At 32.3% G+C, this 16,424-nt stretch overlaps 2 protein-coding genes across 2 annotated transcripts in view; one reads left to right on the top strand and one right to left on the bottom strand.

Annotated features, from left to right (window-relative positions):
* Positions 1-4,553, top strand: part of LOC126762727 (triple functional domain protein) — a 91,594-nt gene extending 87,041 nt beyond the window's left edge. Inside the window, exons 17-20 of the mRNA XM_050479690.1 lie at positions 61-250; positions 314-451; positions 553-816; positions 1,849-4,553. Of these exons, the coding sequence (XP_050335647.1) occupies positions 61-250; positions 314-451; positions 553-816; positions 1,849-2,070 (814 nt within the window). The 3' untranslated portion in view covers positions 2,071-4,553. The remainder of the gene's footprint in view (positions 1-60; positions 251-313; positions 452-552; positions 817-1,848) is intronic.
* Positions 4,554-10,801: 6,248 nt separating this feature from the next.
* LOC126761714 (uncharacterized) lies at positions 10,802-13,122 on the bottom strand. The gene is made up of 2 exons (XM_050478081.1): positions 12,945-13,122; positions 10,802-12,851 (listed from the first exon to the last, which is right to left on the bottom strand). The coding sequence occupies exon 2, from the start codon at positions 12,778-12,780 to the stop codon at positions 11,710-11,712; it is 1,071 nt and encodes a 356-aa protein (XP_050334038.1). The 5' UTR covers positions 12,781-12,851; positions 12,945-13,122; the 3' UTR covers positions 10,802-11,709.
* Positions 13,123-16,424: the final 3,302 nt, after the last annotated feature.

Raw genomic sequence — 16,424 nt, 5'->3', positions numbered from 1 at the left:
ACAGCGCAAAAAATGTTTGAAATTATTAAAAAATAAATATTTTGTATTTTATTTCGACAGATCCTTTTTAGAAGCGTTAGTGCGCTGCCGCAATTCCCCCGCCGATCTGGGCCCCCTAATCAAACGTTATCTACACAAATTCGATATGTATAATAAATATTTTCAAAACAAACCGGTATCGGATCACATTGTGACCACGCACTTGCTATATTTTGACAAAATCAGACAGAATCTAGGTAGCCGCTTGGATGTAAGTGCTTAATCACAGCTTTAAAGCTAAATATTTATACTAAAAATTTAATTTTCTGCGCAGCTCAACGATTTGCTCATAAAACCAGTGCAGCGATTGCCGAAATATGTGCTGTTATTTAAAGAGATTGCCAAATATGCCCGAGCTGCTGGGCGCGATGCCGAAGTGGTTGGCGTCGAAGAAGCTATGCGGGTTATGGGTGTAAGTTTTCTACCATTTTTCTTGTTTAATGTATAAATAACCACAATTAATCGTTGTTCGCTGCAATATTAATATTAATCAACTTTTCGTGACACTTTTAGATGATTTGTAAGGCTGCTAATGAAGCGATGGAATTACGTCGTTTACAAAAATTCGAGGGTAAAATTACTGCGCAAGGAAAACTTCTATTGCATGACAAACTCTACTGCATTGATGATGAAAAGGCTGATCGCAATGCTTATATGTTGCAGAAACCGCGTGAACTTTATGTTTTCCTTTTTGAGCAGAGCATAATTTTCGCAGATATCGATGGCAAAAAACTACAATATAGTAGTCCAACATACACCTATCGCTCGCATATACAGGTGGGTTGAAATTTCAATCAATTGGGGTGTAAAAAGTAATAAATATTTCCTTTAAAGGTGTTAGTTTGATTTTTTGAACTGTAATTTCCAAAAATAGTTGAGTTTTATAAAGTTTTTGGTGTCTTCATTAAAATTATTTTTTGACTTTAAGAGTAGTTTTTTGTTGAAATACCGTTACACATCTGCTTTACTCATAAATTTTTTCGAATATTCGAATATTACTCTAATCGAACTGACTTAATATCGTTTATTTTAATACTAACCTTATGTGTTTTTATACCCTGAACAGGGTATATTAAGTTTATTATTAAGTAAGGAGACCCTATAAAATATATACATATGTATGTAAATGATCAGCTTGTCGAGGTGAGTCGATGTTCCTTCTGTCTGCCTGTATAGTTCTTTTATAGCCTTTGGTATTCGTGAAAAGTATTATAGCTTCGGTGCAACCGAAGTTACCGTTTTTTCTGGTTTTTATACTAAGTAAAAGGTTAAGAAGGGTATATATTTTACTTTCCAAAACGAATTGAAATACAGGTCAACTGTGAAGTGGAATCAACTTTTTCCCGATTCCCAAATATTTGAAGACAGATGTTTTATTGGAAATCTCAAAAGGTCCCACTTTTCAAAAAACTGACAATAATTTTTATTAAATTCACGTAAAAAGCGGCCAGGCACTCCAACCTTGTTCTTTAGTTGAGTAAAGTATGTGATTGTATGCCGTTGAACTGGAGCAAATTAGTCTTTCAAAAAATTGTGGATTGCTGCAGATAAAATATAAGCAAATTTGAGTTAAATTGAGTGAAATTTTGTATTAAAATAACCACAAAAAACAAGGATTTCAATTTTTGCAAACTTTTATGTCAATTTTATTATTATTTTTTTATTACATTAATTTTTTTTTAACTAAAGTGATGAGAATAGTTGGGTGGGTTTATGGATCAACTGCATAGAAATAATAATAACATTAAAACAATTAAATTTGAATTTGATAAATAAATTCCATTGTTTAATAAAAAAATTATTTCACAGGTCAACAAAATGCAGTTAGAAGAATTAGAAAACAATCGGTTTCAGCTCAAATCTACCGATCCAAATAAACCGGGCTTGAAAATAATTTGCTACGCGTCCAGCGTGGAGTTGACCAACGAGTGGCTGCGCATCATACGCAATATATTGCAGTCGCAACATGATTTCCTGCGGGCTATAACCAGTCCAATCGAATATCAACAACAGCAGCAACAACAAAATTAAAATTCGACAAACAAAACAAACTAAAAAAAACCAACAAAAACAAAAATCACAACAAAACAGCAATCATGTACAATTATTTGCAAAAATGAATTCATGGAAATTTCAACAAAGATATAAAATATTTCTAGTGCACTATATGAAATCTGCATAGAAATATGTGCATAAACATGACAAAAGCGAAATTTTAAATCAGTAAAAGAGTAAAAGTGCGTACTGAGAGGAAATGTAAAGTTAAAAGTGGTTACAAAGAAAAGCGCCAAGCGGATTTATTGAAGTACTAAGACACATACACACGCTTTTATATTCTAACAATTATTATTATTTTGTATGGTAAATGTCTTCATGTTGTACCCCATTTGTATTAGTTGAGAGAAAGACTATATAAAAAACGCTCGCCAATTTCAAATTAGATTTTAGTGCTGCGAGTGCATTTTATGTATGTCTATATATGATTTTTGCAATAAGTATTAGTCGTTAGTCTGGCTGTATTTATGTATTTACATAAGTCGGGCATGCAGCAAAATGCGTTTGTTATTGTGCAAGTCTGTACATATTTACAACAAAATATGTATATGTGTTACCCATTGTAACGACCGAAATTTGGTTGTCAAAGATATAAGCTATTTTAAAAAATTTTAATTTTTCAACAAATTCGCCTAGTTCTGGTGTGGAATTTTCCAAAATGTGAAAGCGCATGCTAAATGCGTTAGATATTATATGTAATTTAATTTAAAAATAATTTTAATTATTTTTTCTATAGCGAAGAAAACTATGTCTAAATATATTTTATGAATAAGCACTTGGATAAGTACGGAGCAGAGTTATAAGTGTAATGAATTATAATTAAATGGAAAGTTGAAACAGCTTGCATACTTAAGCTGCGTACTGTATAATTTTAGTGATCCTAACGAGTGATTTATGCTGTTAAGAGATATGTATTTAATTTAATTTAACTCATTTTCTTTTATAAATTTACAAATATCTTTAATTAAGTAAAAAAAATACAAAATGTTAAAATGACAATTTTATGTTTCATTTCAATGATTTTGTTACACTAGCACGCATTGGTCGCACGATCATACTTAATAACAGCCTGAACAGGGTTTGTAACACCCAAAACGAAACAACGTAGACTATAATATATAGTATATATTATATATATGTATGTATATATATAAAATCAGTGTGACGGGCTGTGTCGATTTAGACATCTCCATGCGTTTGTCTGTTGTCTGTTTATACTCAAAATAGGCTTTTAGTTTTTGAGATATCGTCTGACATTTTTCGATCTTCTTTTCCCTCCAATTAGCTGCTCATTTGTCAGAACTACCAATATCTGACAACTATAGCATATAGCTGTCATATAAACTTGATAAGGTATCTCCACGAAATTTGGCAGGGATGTTATTCAAGGTAACAGTATAATAACCGAAAATATTTTCCTAATCTATAGCTGTCAAACAAACTAACAATTAATAGTAAGTTCTTTTTCTTATAATTTTTATTTGTGAAGTGTAATAAAAGCTTTGGTGTAAACAACGTTGGCGTTTTTTCTTGTTTTGAAAGTAGACGAAGAATCTTTAGAAATCCAACCTCCTTCATTATTTGACGCACAAGCTTTGGTTAGCTGAAATAACTCCAAAATCACATAATTATGTGCAAATTAAATATACAAAATATTTGAATTTAATTAAATGATAAAACCATAAAATACTAACTGACAATTACAATAGTCCATGATTCATAAAATAATATGGAATAGTGAAGTATGTGTGGAAGTGCACATGTATGTATGTAAATCTAGATAAAATATACTTTAAGTCAAGCATCTCTAAATGTCATAAGTGTGATTAAAGTTTAGAAATATTAAAATTAGTAACGGTTAGGGCACAATGTACAGCATAGCATTTAAGCAAAAGGTTAAACATCAAATGTAATATCAAAAGATAGGTAAGTGATTAAGAAAGTAATGGCGGTTAATTGCAAACAAATTGATTTTCATGAACGTTTTTTTTCCTTTGTAGGCTAAAATAGAAATCGGTAAGGGTTTAAGCTTGATTTTGTGTTAGAATTTAAAGATTTTTGAAAAAGTTTGTGTATGTAAGCGGTTCAAACACTTGAGGGAATTTGTTTATGTTGAAGTTAAAGCCAAAGTTAGGATTTATTATGTTCAAAAATTTTGATGAAAAATTAGACATCTTGGATTAAAAATATATATATTTTTTCAATTTAATTAATAATTTATTTTTAATTTTCTGGATTACAATACAAAAACTAGTCAAAATGTTACTTCAATTGTCTTTTAATACATAATTTGCAACAATGGTTAAATTGAATCTAATTTGAAAAAAATAAAATAAAGAAAAAATTAGTTGCTGTGTGTATAGTAACGGGGCATCTCGACAGGATAAAATCTATGTCTTGCGAACTGTCAAATCTATTGCTATTGCCATTGCCAAATCTGTATGTGGGCATTTGTTATCATAAGATAATCATTTGCGTAAAGGCGTAGGGTAGGTAGGTTCGAGCTGATGTAGCGCATGCTTTGAGCTCTTGAAAAAATTATTTTATCATTTGCGAAGGTAGCATTTGGGTAGGTAGCTGATGTAGCCCATGTTTTGAGCCCTTGAACTGTTTAAATCTTTTATGTGGAAAATAAAAAAAGGATAAAGATCCTTTTTTTACAAATGTATATTTCTGGGAAAAATAAGATAATAAGAAAAAGATCCTTTTTTTACAAACGTACATATTTCTGGGAAAAATAAGAATTCATATTTTTGAACTACTATGTCATAATTGTGGCATACATTTTATATACCAATTAAAACAATGAATTTAAAATGAGTAATGATATTTTGATTTTCGCTAATATAAGTTTATTAAATTTAAGATTTCGCTTATTCCCAAACCAATTTGCATAATTTTTCTGTAAATTAACAATATTCAACTAAATAATTATTTTTTGAAAAAATATTATTTTAAAAATGTACTTTATTTTTATAATATAACACAACCGTCTCAATACTCGCTCTTCTAATTTTCATATTACCGAAATGAAAATGCCGTCGGCATATGTGCAAGTAGGATATGTTGCATCTTCGATATTTTCATAGAAATAAAAACTGCGCTGTCAAACTGCTGAAGTGACAGCTTATAGCTTACGATATATGGCATACCAATTAGTTTGCCATATATTGTAAGCTATAAGCAATGTGGAGTCTCCACAGGCAATAGGCACGGCAATACAGTTCGCAAGACATAGATTTTATCCTGTCGAGATGCCCCGTAAAGCTTGATCAACACCAGACACAAAAATATTAGCCTTACAAGGTGACAGCACGCATCAGAATTGGTATGCGGTGAAAACTGTCAGTTATTTTGAATATATTTTTTTACTGAATAAACATTTGAAAACAATATTTCATATTTTTTGGAAAACTAGTGTTTATATCTCATTGTTTTTTTTTTATTTTAGAAGCAATAAATATTTAGTTTATTGAGTAAGCTTTCAATACTTTTAAAACTGTAATGACACATTATAGATTTCAAAGCACATAAAACAGCGGAGTCGAATAATTATCTGAGCCAAATTTATTAAACGCGCAAATCATGAGAAAAGGCAAAATTGTATACACACATAGTTATACAAGATAAGTACATAAATATAACTAATGGATAAAGTTTTTTCCGATAAGTCTTGAAATGTGTTTGTGTGTGTAAAACTATGAAACTGAAGAATATTAGAAAGTAATAATAAACGATGGATATTGATATGTATTTTTTTACTCACTTACAAAAAGGGTTTAAAAAATAAAAATAAATTTAAAAAAATAGTGAATGCAATTATGAAATTGTGTTTGCAAAATTCGTAAAAAATCTCACAACAATAATGAAAAACATGATAGCGCAATTCACAATCTGGTGCAAATGGTCTTGCACTGCACCAGATTGTGAATTGCCCTGATATAAAGAAAACTTTGCATGGCCAGTGCGGTCGTTAGCACAGAAAAGCTTTAGAACCAAACTACAAACGCATAATTATTGCTTAATTCAAAATGCAAAAGGAAAAACTAACAGACATACTAAACACCAAAACTTAATGGTTTGATCTCAGCCTCATGAATTTTTAAAAATTTTGTTTGATGTAATGAAAGACATTGTATACACAGACAAAAAAATTTTATTGGCTTTTGGGTGTACACATGTATGTGGTCAATGCTTTCATATATACATACATACATATGTACGTAGTTACTTAAGTTTTATGTAAGTGTTATCAATTATATTTAACTGTTACGCTTTTAGTATATAACTTATTTAAAAATGTTTTCTGTATTCTTCTTAGTTCTGTCGGCCACTTTCAGCAAATACCGACTTTGATGTCCGCCCTGATTACACTATGCGACTTTATTAAGGCATGGATCTCAAAAGCGAATATATGTATTTTGTTGTGCTGCATATGTTTATAGTTTCAGAGACTTTTTCGAAAAATTAAGTCAATACAAACTGAGCGCAACGCCAAAAAGATTAATAAATATCATGATTTCATTATATAAAGTTGTGTCAATAGCTCAAAAACAACAATTTTTCAAAAGTAATTGAATCCATGATGTCAAAATCCGGCGTTTTTTTGCATTGTTTTGTTTTTATGATTCTAAAAGGAAATTGTAAAAAAATGCAACCAATAAAAATGCAATTTTTGAGTGATAACTGAATAGAAAGACAAAAAACAGAAAATTTTGACATTATGGTTGCAATCACTTCTTTCGTAAAAGGAAGGACGCTCCACATTGACACAACCTTCTATAATTAAATCATGATAAATACGCATTTCAAATAGTGTTTTCTTTCTCCTTATTGCCTTACATCCTCACCATTTAGATTTTTGGACTTTAATAAACTAAATTTCAAAAACAAACATTGTAGATAAATTGAATTACTACTTTAACTATAATCTAAAATATTATCTAAAATCTACTAAGAATTTCCGGAGAAACTTGGCTTTAATAAAAATGGGTTTCCCACATACATACATACATATGTATATGAAGTTATTAATATTGTGTATAAACAGGGTTATAACACACACACACAACAAACCACACGAATTTTCTGGATTTAAATTGTAAGAAAAGAGATTAGATAATACATATGTCTCAGAATTAGTGGGTTAATGTCTGTTTTAGGATTTGAAACCAACATTCGTGCATACACACATATGTATGTATGTATAAAGGATGACAGTTTGTTGGTGTTTATAAAAATAATGCTGAACTTCGTATGTATAAAATGGAAATACTTTCTTGAAAAAGAGTTCGTCAACGTTTTGCATGCTAAAGCAGAAAAGCAAAAGTCTTTGAAGGTGTCTATCGCAAACAACATAATCATTTGTTTCAATTTCTAATTAAATTAAAATTGTAGTATTTATGGTAGTCAAAATAAAAGATCGATAATAAATAATTAATATAATGCATATATACATATATGTATGTATATCAAGCGAGCAAAAAACAAAAAATAATATTAAATATTCTCTGTAAGCAGAATAGTGAAATAAAGGCATGATACTTTACTTCGAAAAAAACAAAATAAATAAAAATGTAGTTTTATTAGAATTAGTAAATAATTTCTATCTGAAGACGGCAGAGCCTTACCCTAAATTACTTTATTATGTATTTTCGCTGGCATTTGCTTCTGATGACTTCACAAATTTAAAGAGTAGCAAGATTTTGGAAAGACTTAGTGCAAATAACCAAATCACAATTGGAGCCCATACAGTAATGCATTTGTTGAGATCTATGATGTACGCCATGAACCAAAGTCTTCAAAAATAATGACATTCCTATCCATGAGAATTTGTGGTGACTAGTTGTCTGCCACATTCTAAGAAAATTCTGTCAACCCCGAAAATTCGCTATCTTATCCCTTGTTCCACAGTGCGTCGTGAACGGGACCCAAACACACGCAATTTAAATAGAACTATTTTGACATACATACATATGTTAAAAAGGAGTAAATCCACATCCCAAGGGGTAACTGATAATTTTTGCACCACTTTGTGGTAGAATATCGCTTGGCACCTCCGAACCGGTGATATATTAGTCCTATTTATTTATGTAACTTCACTAACCTCAAATGAAATATTTCCTTTATCCGCCATATAAGATTAAAAACTCTTTGCATTGTTGCTACAATAATTCTTACATTGATTTCCCTATTTCTTGATAAACTTTCAACATCATCATTTATCCAAAATTTCGAAATACAACCCTAGTGTAATCTCGTTCTAACGCAAAGGATAGTCATCTCGGAGATCACGGGCCTTCGGCTGAAATTATATTATAAATAATTTATAACATACATATGTATGTACATGTAGACAACCCCCCTGCAAGCCGTAGGTAGCAGATTGCACAAGCGTAGTAGGGAGAGAAAAACTATTAACATTGTAAACATATTAGGGGTATTAGCTTGCTCTTGCAAAACCCTTGCACGGTGCAAGAATTGCATATATTTCCTCTTGGTGCACCGGCACAACAACAAACACACGCAGAAAATTATTTGCAATGGCTGTAAAATATGTCAGACCAAAACCTATGTATATTTGCCTGCAATGTCACGCAAAAATATAATTGCAACCCTGTTTTAGCTGTCATTATACATAAAGACATATTACGGCGTTAAATTGTTGAGGAAGGTAAGTTTTAAATAGATTTTATAATTTCTATTTAAATTATAAAGATTTGTTAGTTTTTTTGTTAAAAATGTATGCAGAAGGTGCGCCAATTCACAATAGCTCTCGTGCCCTTGTATATTTCGGTATAGTATTTTTGCAATCTGCAATCGTGCAAGAGCAAGCGAATACCCCTATTGTAATATTAACATGCTAGAGCCTTATCACACACGGCAACTTTTGTTGCGGCAACTCTTAGTTTATAGGCGAGGGGGCGACGAGGAGAGGGGAATCGCGCCGAGTTTCCAGTGTTCAGCAACTCGCTTTGTGTTCTTATTCGTAACAGTTTGCTGCGACGTTTTTCGGCATTCGTGTTCTTTCTTTCGTAGTACATAGTTGCATTTGCGTATATTTTTTTGAAATTAATATTTTGAATATATTTAAAAAATTTAATTTCATCTTTTGGTAAGTAATTTGCAAATATGTATACAAATATACATAATATAATATAAATATTTTAGAAAATGGAGTATGACGAAAAAATCGAATTAATTAAAGATATTGTGAAATGTATGGAGGAAGCCATACAAATTGATTCAGACGATAGTAAAAAGGGTGATATATTTTTGTTTTAATAAATAAAATGTATTTCTTAATTGACAGAGCTGATTAATATATGTGATAGAGTGGCCCAAATACCTATAAGGAAAAAGAAGAGACAATGGGTTAAAGTAAAGAGTAGACAATGGGTTAAAGTAAAGTGAAAGAGAATGAGAAAAAAACTCGAGCAGAGTTGCGCAACACAAGTTGCTCGTGTGAAGGTAATGGGCGACAGCAAAAGAGAATCGCCCGAGAATTAGCAACTAAAGTTGCCCCATGTAATCGCAAACCTAATAGGGCCCATACACAAGAATGATAGAATACAAGATTACGACGACCGCCATTATGAAACGTCATAGTTGCGTGTTGAGAAGAACAAGAGTGAAAAACTGTCAAATGGCTTGCAAATTGTAAACAGAAAAGTAAACACTTTTGTAAATTCGCAAACTATTATTAATTCTTTCGATTTTAATGAAAAGTTTTAGTGAAGCGATTGAATATTGTTGAGTGAAAAGATTTGAATCATTTCTAAAGAAATATATCGGCCTATTGATAATAAAATTGTCTTTTAAGTTGTGATTCAAATGGAGAAGACGTTTCTTGTGTTGTATATAAATATATACATATATTATAAGTTCAAATGTATCAGATGTATGAAATTATGATAAAAGAATTGTGAAATTATTAATTTAGTATTAAATATATCATTTATTTTGCAAAATAACACCAATTTTTTGGCAACTTTTAAATCGGCCGGAAAACTGAAAAAACTCGTTTTCGATCCTTTAATTGCATAATAATTATTACAACAAGCCACTGCACATTTTATTTTAAAAAATTAATGTATTTATGCTTAGAAATTTAAATAAATACAACAGTACACTTACACAGGTTTTCTTCATTTGAACAATTTCCACACATGCTACTCTATTTATTGTGGATGTGCCTAAAACTATTTATATATGTACATATTTTCTCGCAACAATATTCTAAACATTTCACTGAAATTTTTCCTGCAAAGACGAATGAATTAATATTATTTTGGGAATTTCAAAAAGTGTTTACTTTTCTGTTTACAATTTGTATGCATTTCTATGCTTGTTCTTCTCAACGCAAAACTGTCACGTCACGAAATTGTTGAACAATGTATTTGTTTTTGTAAGAATTGTCAAGAGCTAAACCGAAAAAAACTAACTGTAAACTAGTGTCGTAATCTTGTATTCTATCATTCTTGGCCCATACATGACACACATGTGCGTTCGATCTGTGTGAATTCGTTTCGCCCATACACGACACACAAATCCATTTTGCGTCGGTTTTTCACACAGTGAACATGTGCGACAAGCAAGAGGAACATTTCTTCGAATTTATTTCTAATGTAACACTTTTACCGATTTCTTTGTATTTCGTTAATAAGTTATTCCAACTTTTATTTTTCTCAATTTTATTTTTATATTTATCACTTTTCACTCAGTTTACTGAAGCAAGAGTAATTGTAGTTGGTACGTCTTGTCTTGTACAACGCATGCGCCGACTTCTTCAATTTAATTTTGCGAATGAGATCTTTTGAAAACCAGGGTGGATAACTGCTGTGTTTATAAGTATATGCTGGAACGAACTGGTTAATCCCTTCAAAGATTTTAGCGTAGAGATAATCAAGCTTGCTATCAATTGTGCTGAGTTTATATAAATCGATCCAATTTGTTCTCAGGTAGAAAGTGTTGAGCTCAGCATAGTTGGCCTTTTTGAAAGAGTACGTAGAGGAGTAGATAGGAACTAGTCCAGGCTGAAAGTTGAGCGTGATATCTAGAGCGGGATGATATGTGTCTTCAGGAACCAAGGCAAGCGAGTGTTCAGGAGAAATGTCGATGTCGCTGAAACATAAGTCAAGGGCTGAGTTGTGAGCATTGAGAATGTGGTTGCGCTGTGTGCAATTCAGGAGCGAATAGCAGTCGTAAAGTAGTTTTTCACAGTCCGCACGAGGAGAGCTGCTAGGGAGGTTGAAATCACCAACTATCAGTAAGTCAGATGCTTGGTGTTTTTCTCTAATGAAAGAAATAGTGGCCAGGTGGTCAACAAAGATGTCATAAGGTGACTGAGGAGGTATGTATACACAGCCGATAATTAGGTCACGGGATGCACCCTTCACCCTGATGAATATTTGCTCTAGGTTATTATTTTCAGTAGAGATTGGCTCAGTGTGTAGATAACGTTTGCATGCGATAAAGACTCCACCACCACGTACTTTATGATTAGCATGAGATGTACGATCTTTACGGTAGATATTATAAGAAGAGTCAATGACTTCTCCATCACGTATAGATGGATGGAGCCAGGACTCAGTGATGCATATGATATCAGACTGGTTAGACGACGTGTTGGTCAGAAATGCGCAGAGTTTTGTGCGCAGACCTCGAACGTTCTGGTAATATAACTGGATGAGAGATACTTTCTTCTTGTTCGTTGTGCGAGCGAAAATTCTTCTTTACAATCTTAGGCATACCATGGATATACTTTATAGTCATACTGTCGTTGCCGCTTTTTACTAGAGAGTCAAGTTCCAGTCGTAAATCTTTTAGGTGCTGTTGTTGAGAAGGGGTAAGATCAGCTTTGAAAAAGACTGCAGTGTTACTATTAGGTGGTCTGTATTTGATAATTGAGAGCGCATCATCAGCTGAGCGAGTTGTAATATGTAGCGCACGTGTACGACCCGGTGTATGTCGGCCTAGTCTGCGTAGCTTAAATTCAGTGGCAATGTTCGAGAGACAAGAAGGCAAAGCGGCTACTAGATTTGTCCTGTCGTCATCCAAACGATCTTTACCCATTGGTTTGACTGATTCCGGGATGTTTAGAGCAATTACATTGACTTTACGGCGCTCACGTTCCAACATTTCAGTGAAGATATCTTCCTTGCTCACTGGTAAGTCAGGCTTGGCATTGAGTTTATTATTAATTTTATTCTCTACTGATGAAAGCCTATCGTTAAGGGCAGTACATTTATTAGCGAGTGTTGTATATTGTTTAGACAGATTGCTTACCTCATCCTTAAGGTTATTTACGCTACTTACGAATGACTTTTTGAGATCTTCAAATTTGCGGTCATAGTCAGAGGTGAAGCGATCAAAGTACTTCTGGAAGAGACTTTCCATTTCATTAGCTTGTGGCGAGATGTGTGTTAAAACTTCATCATCAGATAAGTGGCTGTCACATGTCCTAACACTGATATCATTGCTGCAGGATGAACAGTTCCAAACCGACTCCTTTTTCTTGATACTGATCGCTGTGGCCTTAAATTCCACAGATGAAAGGCCTGTACACCTAGAGTGAAACCAGAGTTGGCAAGCAACACATTGGATGCTGGACTGTACACCATCTCGTATCAGCTCAGAGCAATAACCACAAAATTGTGATGTTGTGTTTATTTTCTTGGGTGGCATTATTTATCGATGGATAGCACAATTTATATGTAACTAAGCAATTACTGTAGCCCTCCTTTATTTACGACGCACTGCAAACGGACCGCACATCAGCAATGCACCGTTGCCGTATATTTTGTTATTGGTTTTCTTCACGTTTTATGCTTTTATGTTCTTTTCCTTACATTTAGTTGTTGTTTGCATCACATGCCCTCGTTGTTGTCGTGCTCAATGAGAAATACCGTTTGAAGTGACAAAAACTCTGTTTAGAAAAATTAGCAGCAACTTGTTTGCTTATGTACGCTTTATTAAATCTTTAAATAAAACAAAACTTTTGCTGAAGATAGTATTTTTAACTCTTTAAACGTTGTTGGCTTTTCATCAATTTTAATTTTGGTTAATATACATTTGAGTTGAAAAGAAAATTGTATCGCGCAAAACCGTCTACACACGTCCGTTCGTATCGAGCTCCTGCCAATTATCATTGGCACAAAATTATCTTCTTTTAAACTAAAAAAAATTAAGAAAAGTCAAGTTATAACATATTTTTAAAAACATAAATTAAAATTTTTTTGATCAAAAGCCACTATTTATGCAATTTAAAAAAAAAAATTGTAAAATTTTACGCTTTTTTTAGAATTTACTTAGTTTAACTAGAAGATAAATTATTAAAAAATATTAATCTCTTTGAATTTTTTGTTTCCGATAGAAATTGCGACCTGCATCCTGCCCGCCGTCCGAAAAATGCACATGCGAGATGCATCGGGCAATTGCTTCTCAAAGGCAGAATATCAAAGATTTCGTATCCAAAAAATTTCTGAAAGATGTTCAAATATATGTCGGGTTATCGTTCAGATTTTTCATATTTTATTGCGCAGATTGTATACGGCGAATAAACTTGATCACGCCACTGTCAACTTAAGACTGCCCGCCAGCATTCTAGCATACCGAAAATGTTCTCCAGAAAATGGTGCAACTAACGTACTTGTATCTCTGTCTCTCGCAGTGGCACAAGCATACACGCACAACAATCGTAGTGCGTATTTTTCTCTCAAACCTCTAACCTCACGCAACATCTCTTTCTCATATTCGCATCGAACTATCCTGACCATCTGGCGAATAGATGGAACAAAGCGTACTAACAAACAACCGTTAGAGTGCAGAGACGAGAATTGTCACTTTTACACTGGTTACCATAATTTAAGATCCGACATGTACATATACCCTACCACAAAAATCCTCAAAAAAATCGATTTTTTAAGCCTCGAAAGCCGACTCTCCCCTTAACACTTGCCATTGTCCGCGATCTTCACTGTTCGGCCATAGATAACGTTCGGCGACACGAGAGAAATGAGATTTTGTGCGCACACAACGCCATACACGACACACATGTGCGCGCACCGATCGTAAAAAATCAAACATTTTCGAGAGCAGTTTTTTATCATCATACATAGGATTACAAACCAATTCAGGTGATAAGATAATGTACATTTAATTCAAATAGTTATGTTTTAGGTTGTGCATTTGGGCGTAATATATAATTTGTGCCTTATTTCTAGACATATGAATATACGGTAAATGTTCAGCAGAACGGCTTTTCCGAAAACGTGCACCAATTTTCACGGGGAATGTCTTAAAAAATTCGTTTTTAATTCCGATTCGCGAATATTTATGTTTTTTTGCAATAAAAACAAAAAGAAATATTATGATTTTGCACGATATTTACGTTATAAATGGCATCACTATTCGAAATTCAATTGGGTACTAGTCAAGAATGATAGAACACAAGATTACGACACTAGTTTACAGTTAGTTTTTTTCGGTTTAGTTCTTGACAATTCTTACAAAAACAAATACATTGTTCAACAATTTCTTGACGTAACAGTTTTGCGTTGAGAAGAACAAGCAATAAATGCATACAAATTGTAAACAGAAAAGTAAACACTTTTTGAAATTCCCAAAATAATATTAATTCATTCGTCTTTGCAGGAAAAATTTCAGTGGAATGTTTAGAATATTGTTGCGAGAAAATATGTATATAATTAGTTTTAGGCACATCCACAATAAATAGAGTAGCATGTGTGGAAATTGTTCAAATGAAGAAAACCTGTGTAAGTGTACTGTTGTATTTATTTAAATTTCTAAGCATAAATACATTAATTTTTTAAAATAAAATGTGCAGTGGCTTGTTGTAAGAATTATTATGCAATTAAAGGATCGAAAACGAGTTTTTTCAGTTTTCCGGCCGATTTAAAAGTTGCCAAAAAATTGGTGTTATTTTGCAAAATAAATGATATATTTAATACTAAATTAATAATTTCACAATTCTTTTATCATAATTTCATACATCTGATACATTTGAACTTATAATATATGTATATATTTATATACAACACAAGAAACGTCTTCTCCATTTGAATCACAACTTAAAAGACAATTTTATTATCAATAGGCCGATATATTTCTTTAGAAATGATTCAAATCTTTTCACTCAACAATATTCAATCAAATATCAATATTCAATATTTTGCGAATTTACAAAAGTGTTTACTTTTCTGTTTACAATTTGCAAGCCATTTGACAGTTTTTCACTCTTGTTCTTCTCAACACGGAACTATGACGTTTCGTAATGGCGGTCGTCGTAATCTTGTATTCTATCATTCTTTGTACTAGTGATACAAGCAACGATCGGTTTCGAAATATCGATACTCTCGATATTCGAGACTAAACAAGAATTGAAAAAAATGAGAGACACACACGGTCCAACACCTCGGCGTTCATAATTCTTCTGGGTCCAACTTCTTCTTCTTTCTGCAATAATAATGAATTATAAATTTTTCTATTATGTATTTCTCATTTTTATCAATTCTCGTTTAGTCACGAATATCGAGAGTATCGATAATTCGAATACGATCAGTTCATGAACCCATCAGAATTTACAGCAGTGATGCCATAATTTCGAACATACCTTGCCATTTTTGTTGAAGTGAAGTGATCATGAAATTTTTCATATTTTTATAAAAATAACATAAAAACCAATTTCTCTTGTTAAATTACTAAACAGCATCAATAATTACGTGTATATAATTTATAGAAAATATATTTTTAACATCTAAAGACGTGTAAAGTGCAAAAGTGAATTTTTGATTTCGGGAAATACGATATTTTTCTATTAAAACAAAGAAAATATTGTTTTTAAAAGCACGCGCCTAACATATTCGTAAAGTAGAACTAAAATCGAGTATTTTAAGACATTTCCCGTGAAAATTGGTGCACGTTTTTGGAAAAGCCGCTCTGCTGAACATTTACCGAATATACTTGTATATCTGTTGTTACTGCTAACAAATAGGTAACAAACTGCTAACCAAAAAAATGACACTAACAGACATTTGGGTAACAAATACTTTAGCAAATATTTTAACCAGAGAACATAAAATAATATGAAAACTACTTTTTGCCATAACAATTAGCAAACAAAGTGTTTTCAGTAACAGTAAATAGTTACTTTTTTCCCCAAGGCTAGAACAAGAGTAACCTATCGGATGCATTAATTACTGATAACTTACCGGTAACCAGTTACCCGTCTTGTAGGGAATTTTTAAACGTACAACAATTATTTGAGCAATGAGATTCAATGATAAGCAACCCTCGGGTACTCGTTGGTT

The sequence above is a fragment of the Bactrocera neohumeralis genome, chromosome 6 (genome assembly GCF_024586455.1).
Source record: "Bactrocera neohumeralis isolate Rockhampton chromosome 6, APGP_CSIRO_Bneo_wtdbg2-racon-allhic-juicebox.fasta_v2, whole genome shotgun sequence".
NCBI lineage: Eukaryota > Metazoa > Arthropoda > Insecta > Diptera > Tephritidae > Bactrocera > Bactrocera neohumeralis.
This window is presented reverse-complemented; position numbering and strand designations above follow the sequence as displayed.

Bases quoted from the DNA above. Each gene is read 5' to 3' on its own strand.
- LOC126761714 (XM_050478081.1), bottom strand. From the start codon at position 12,780: ATGCCACCCAAGAAAATAAACACAACATCACAATTTTGTGGTTATTGC.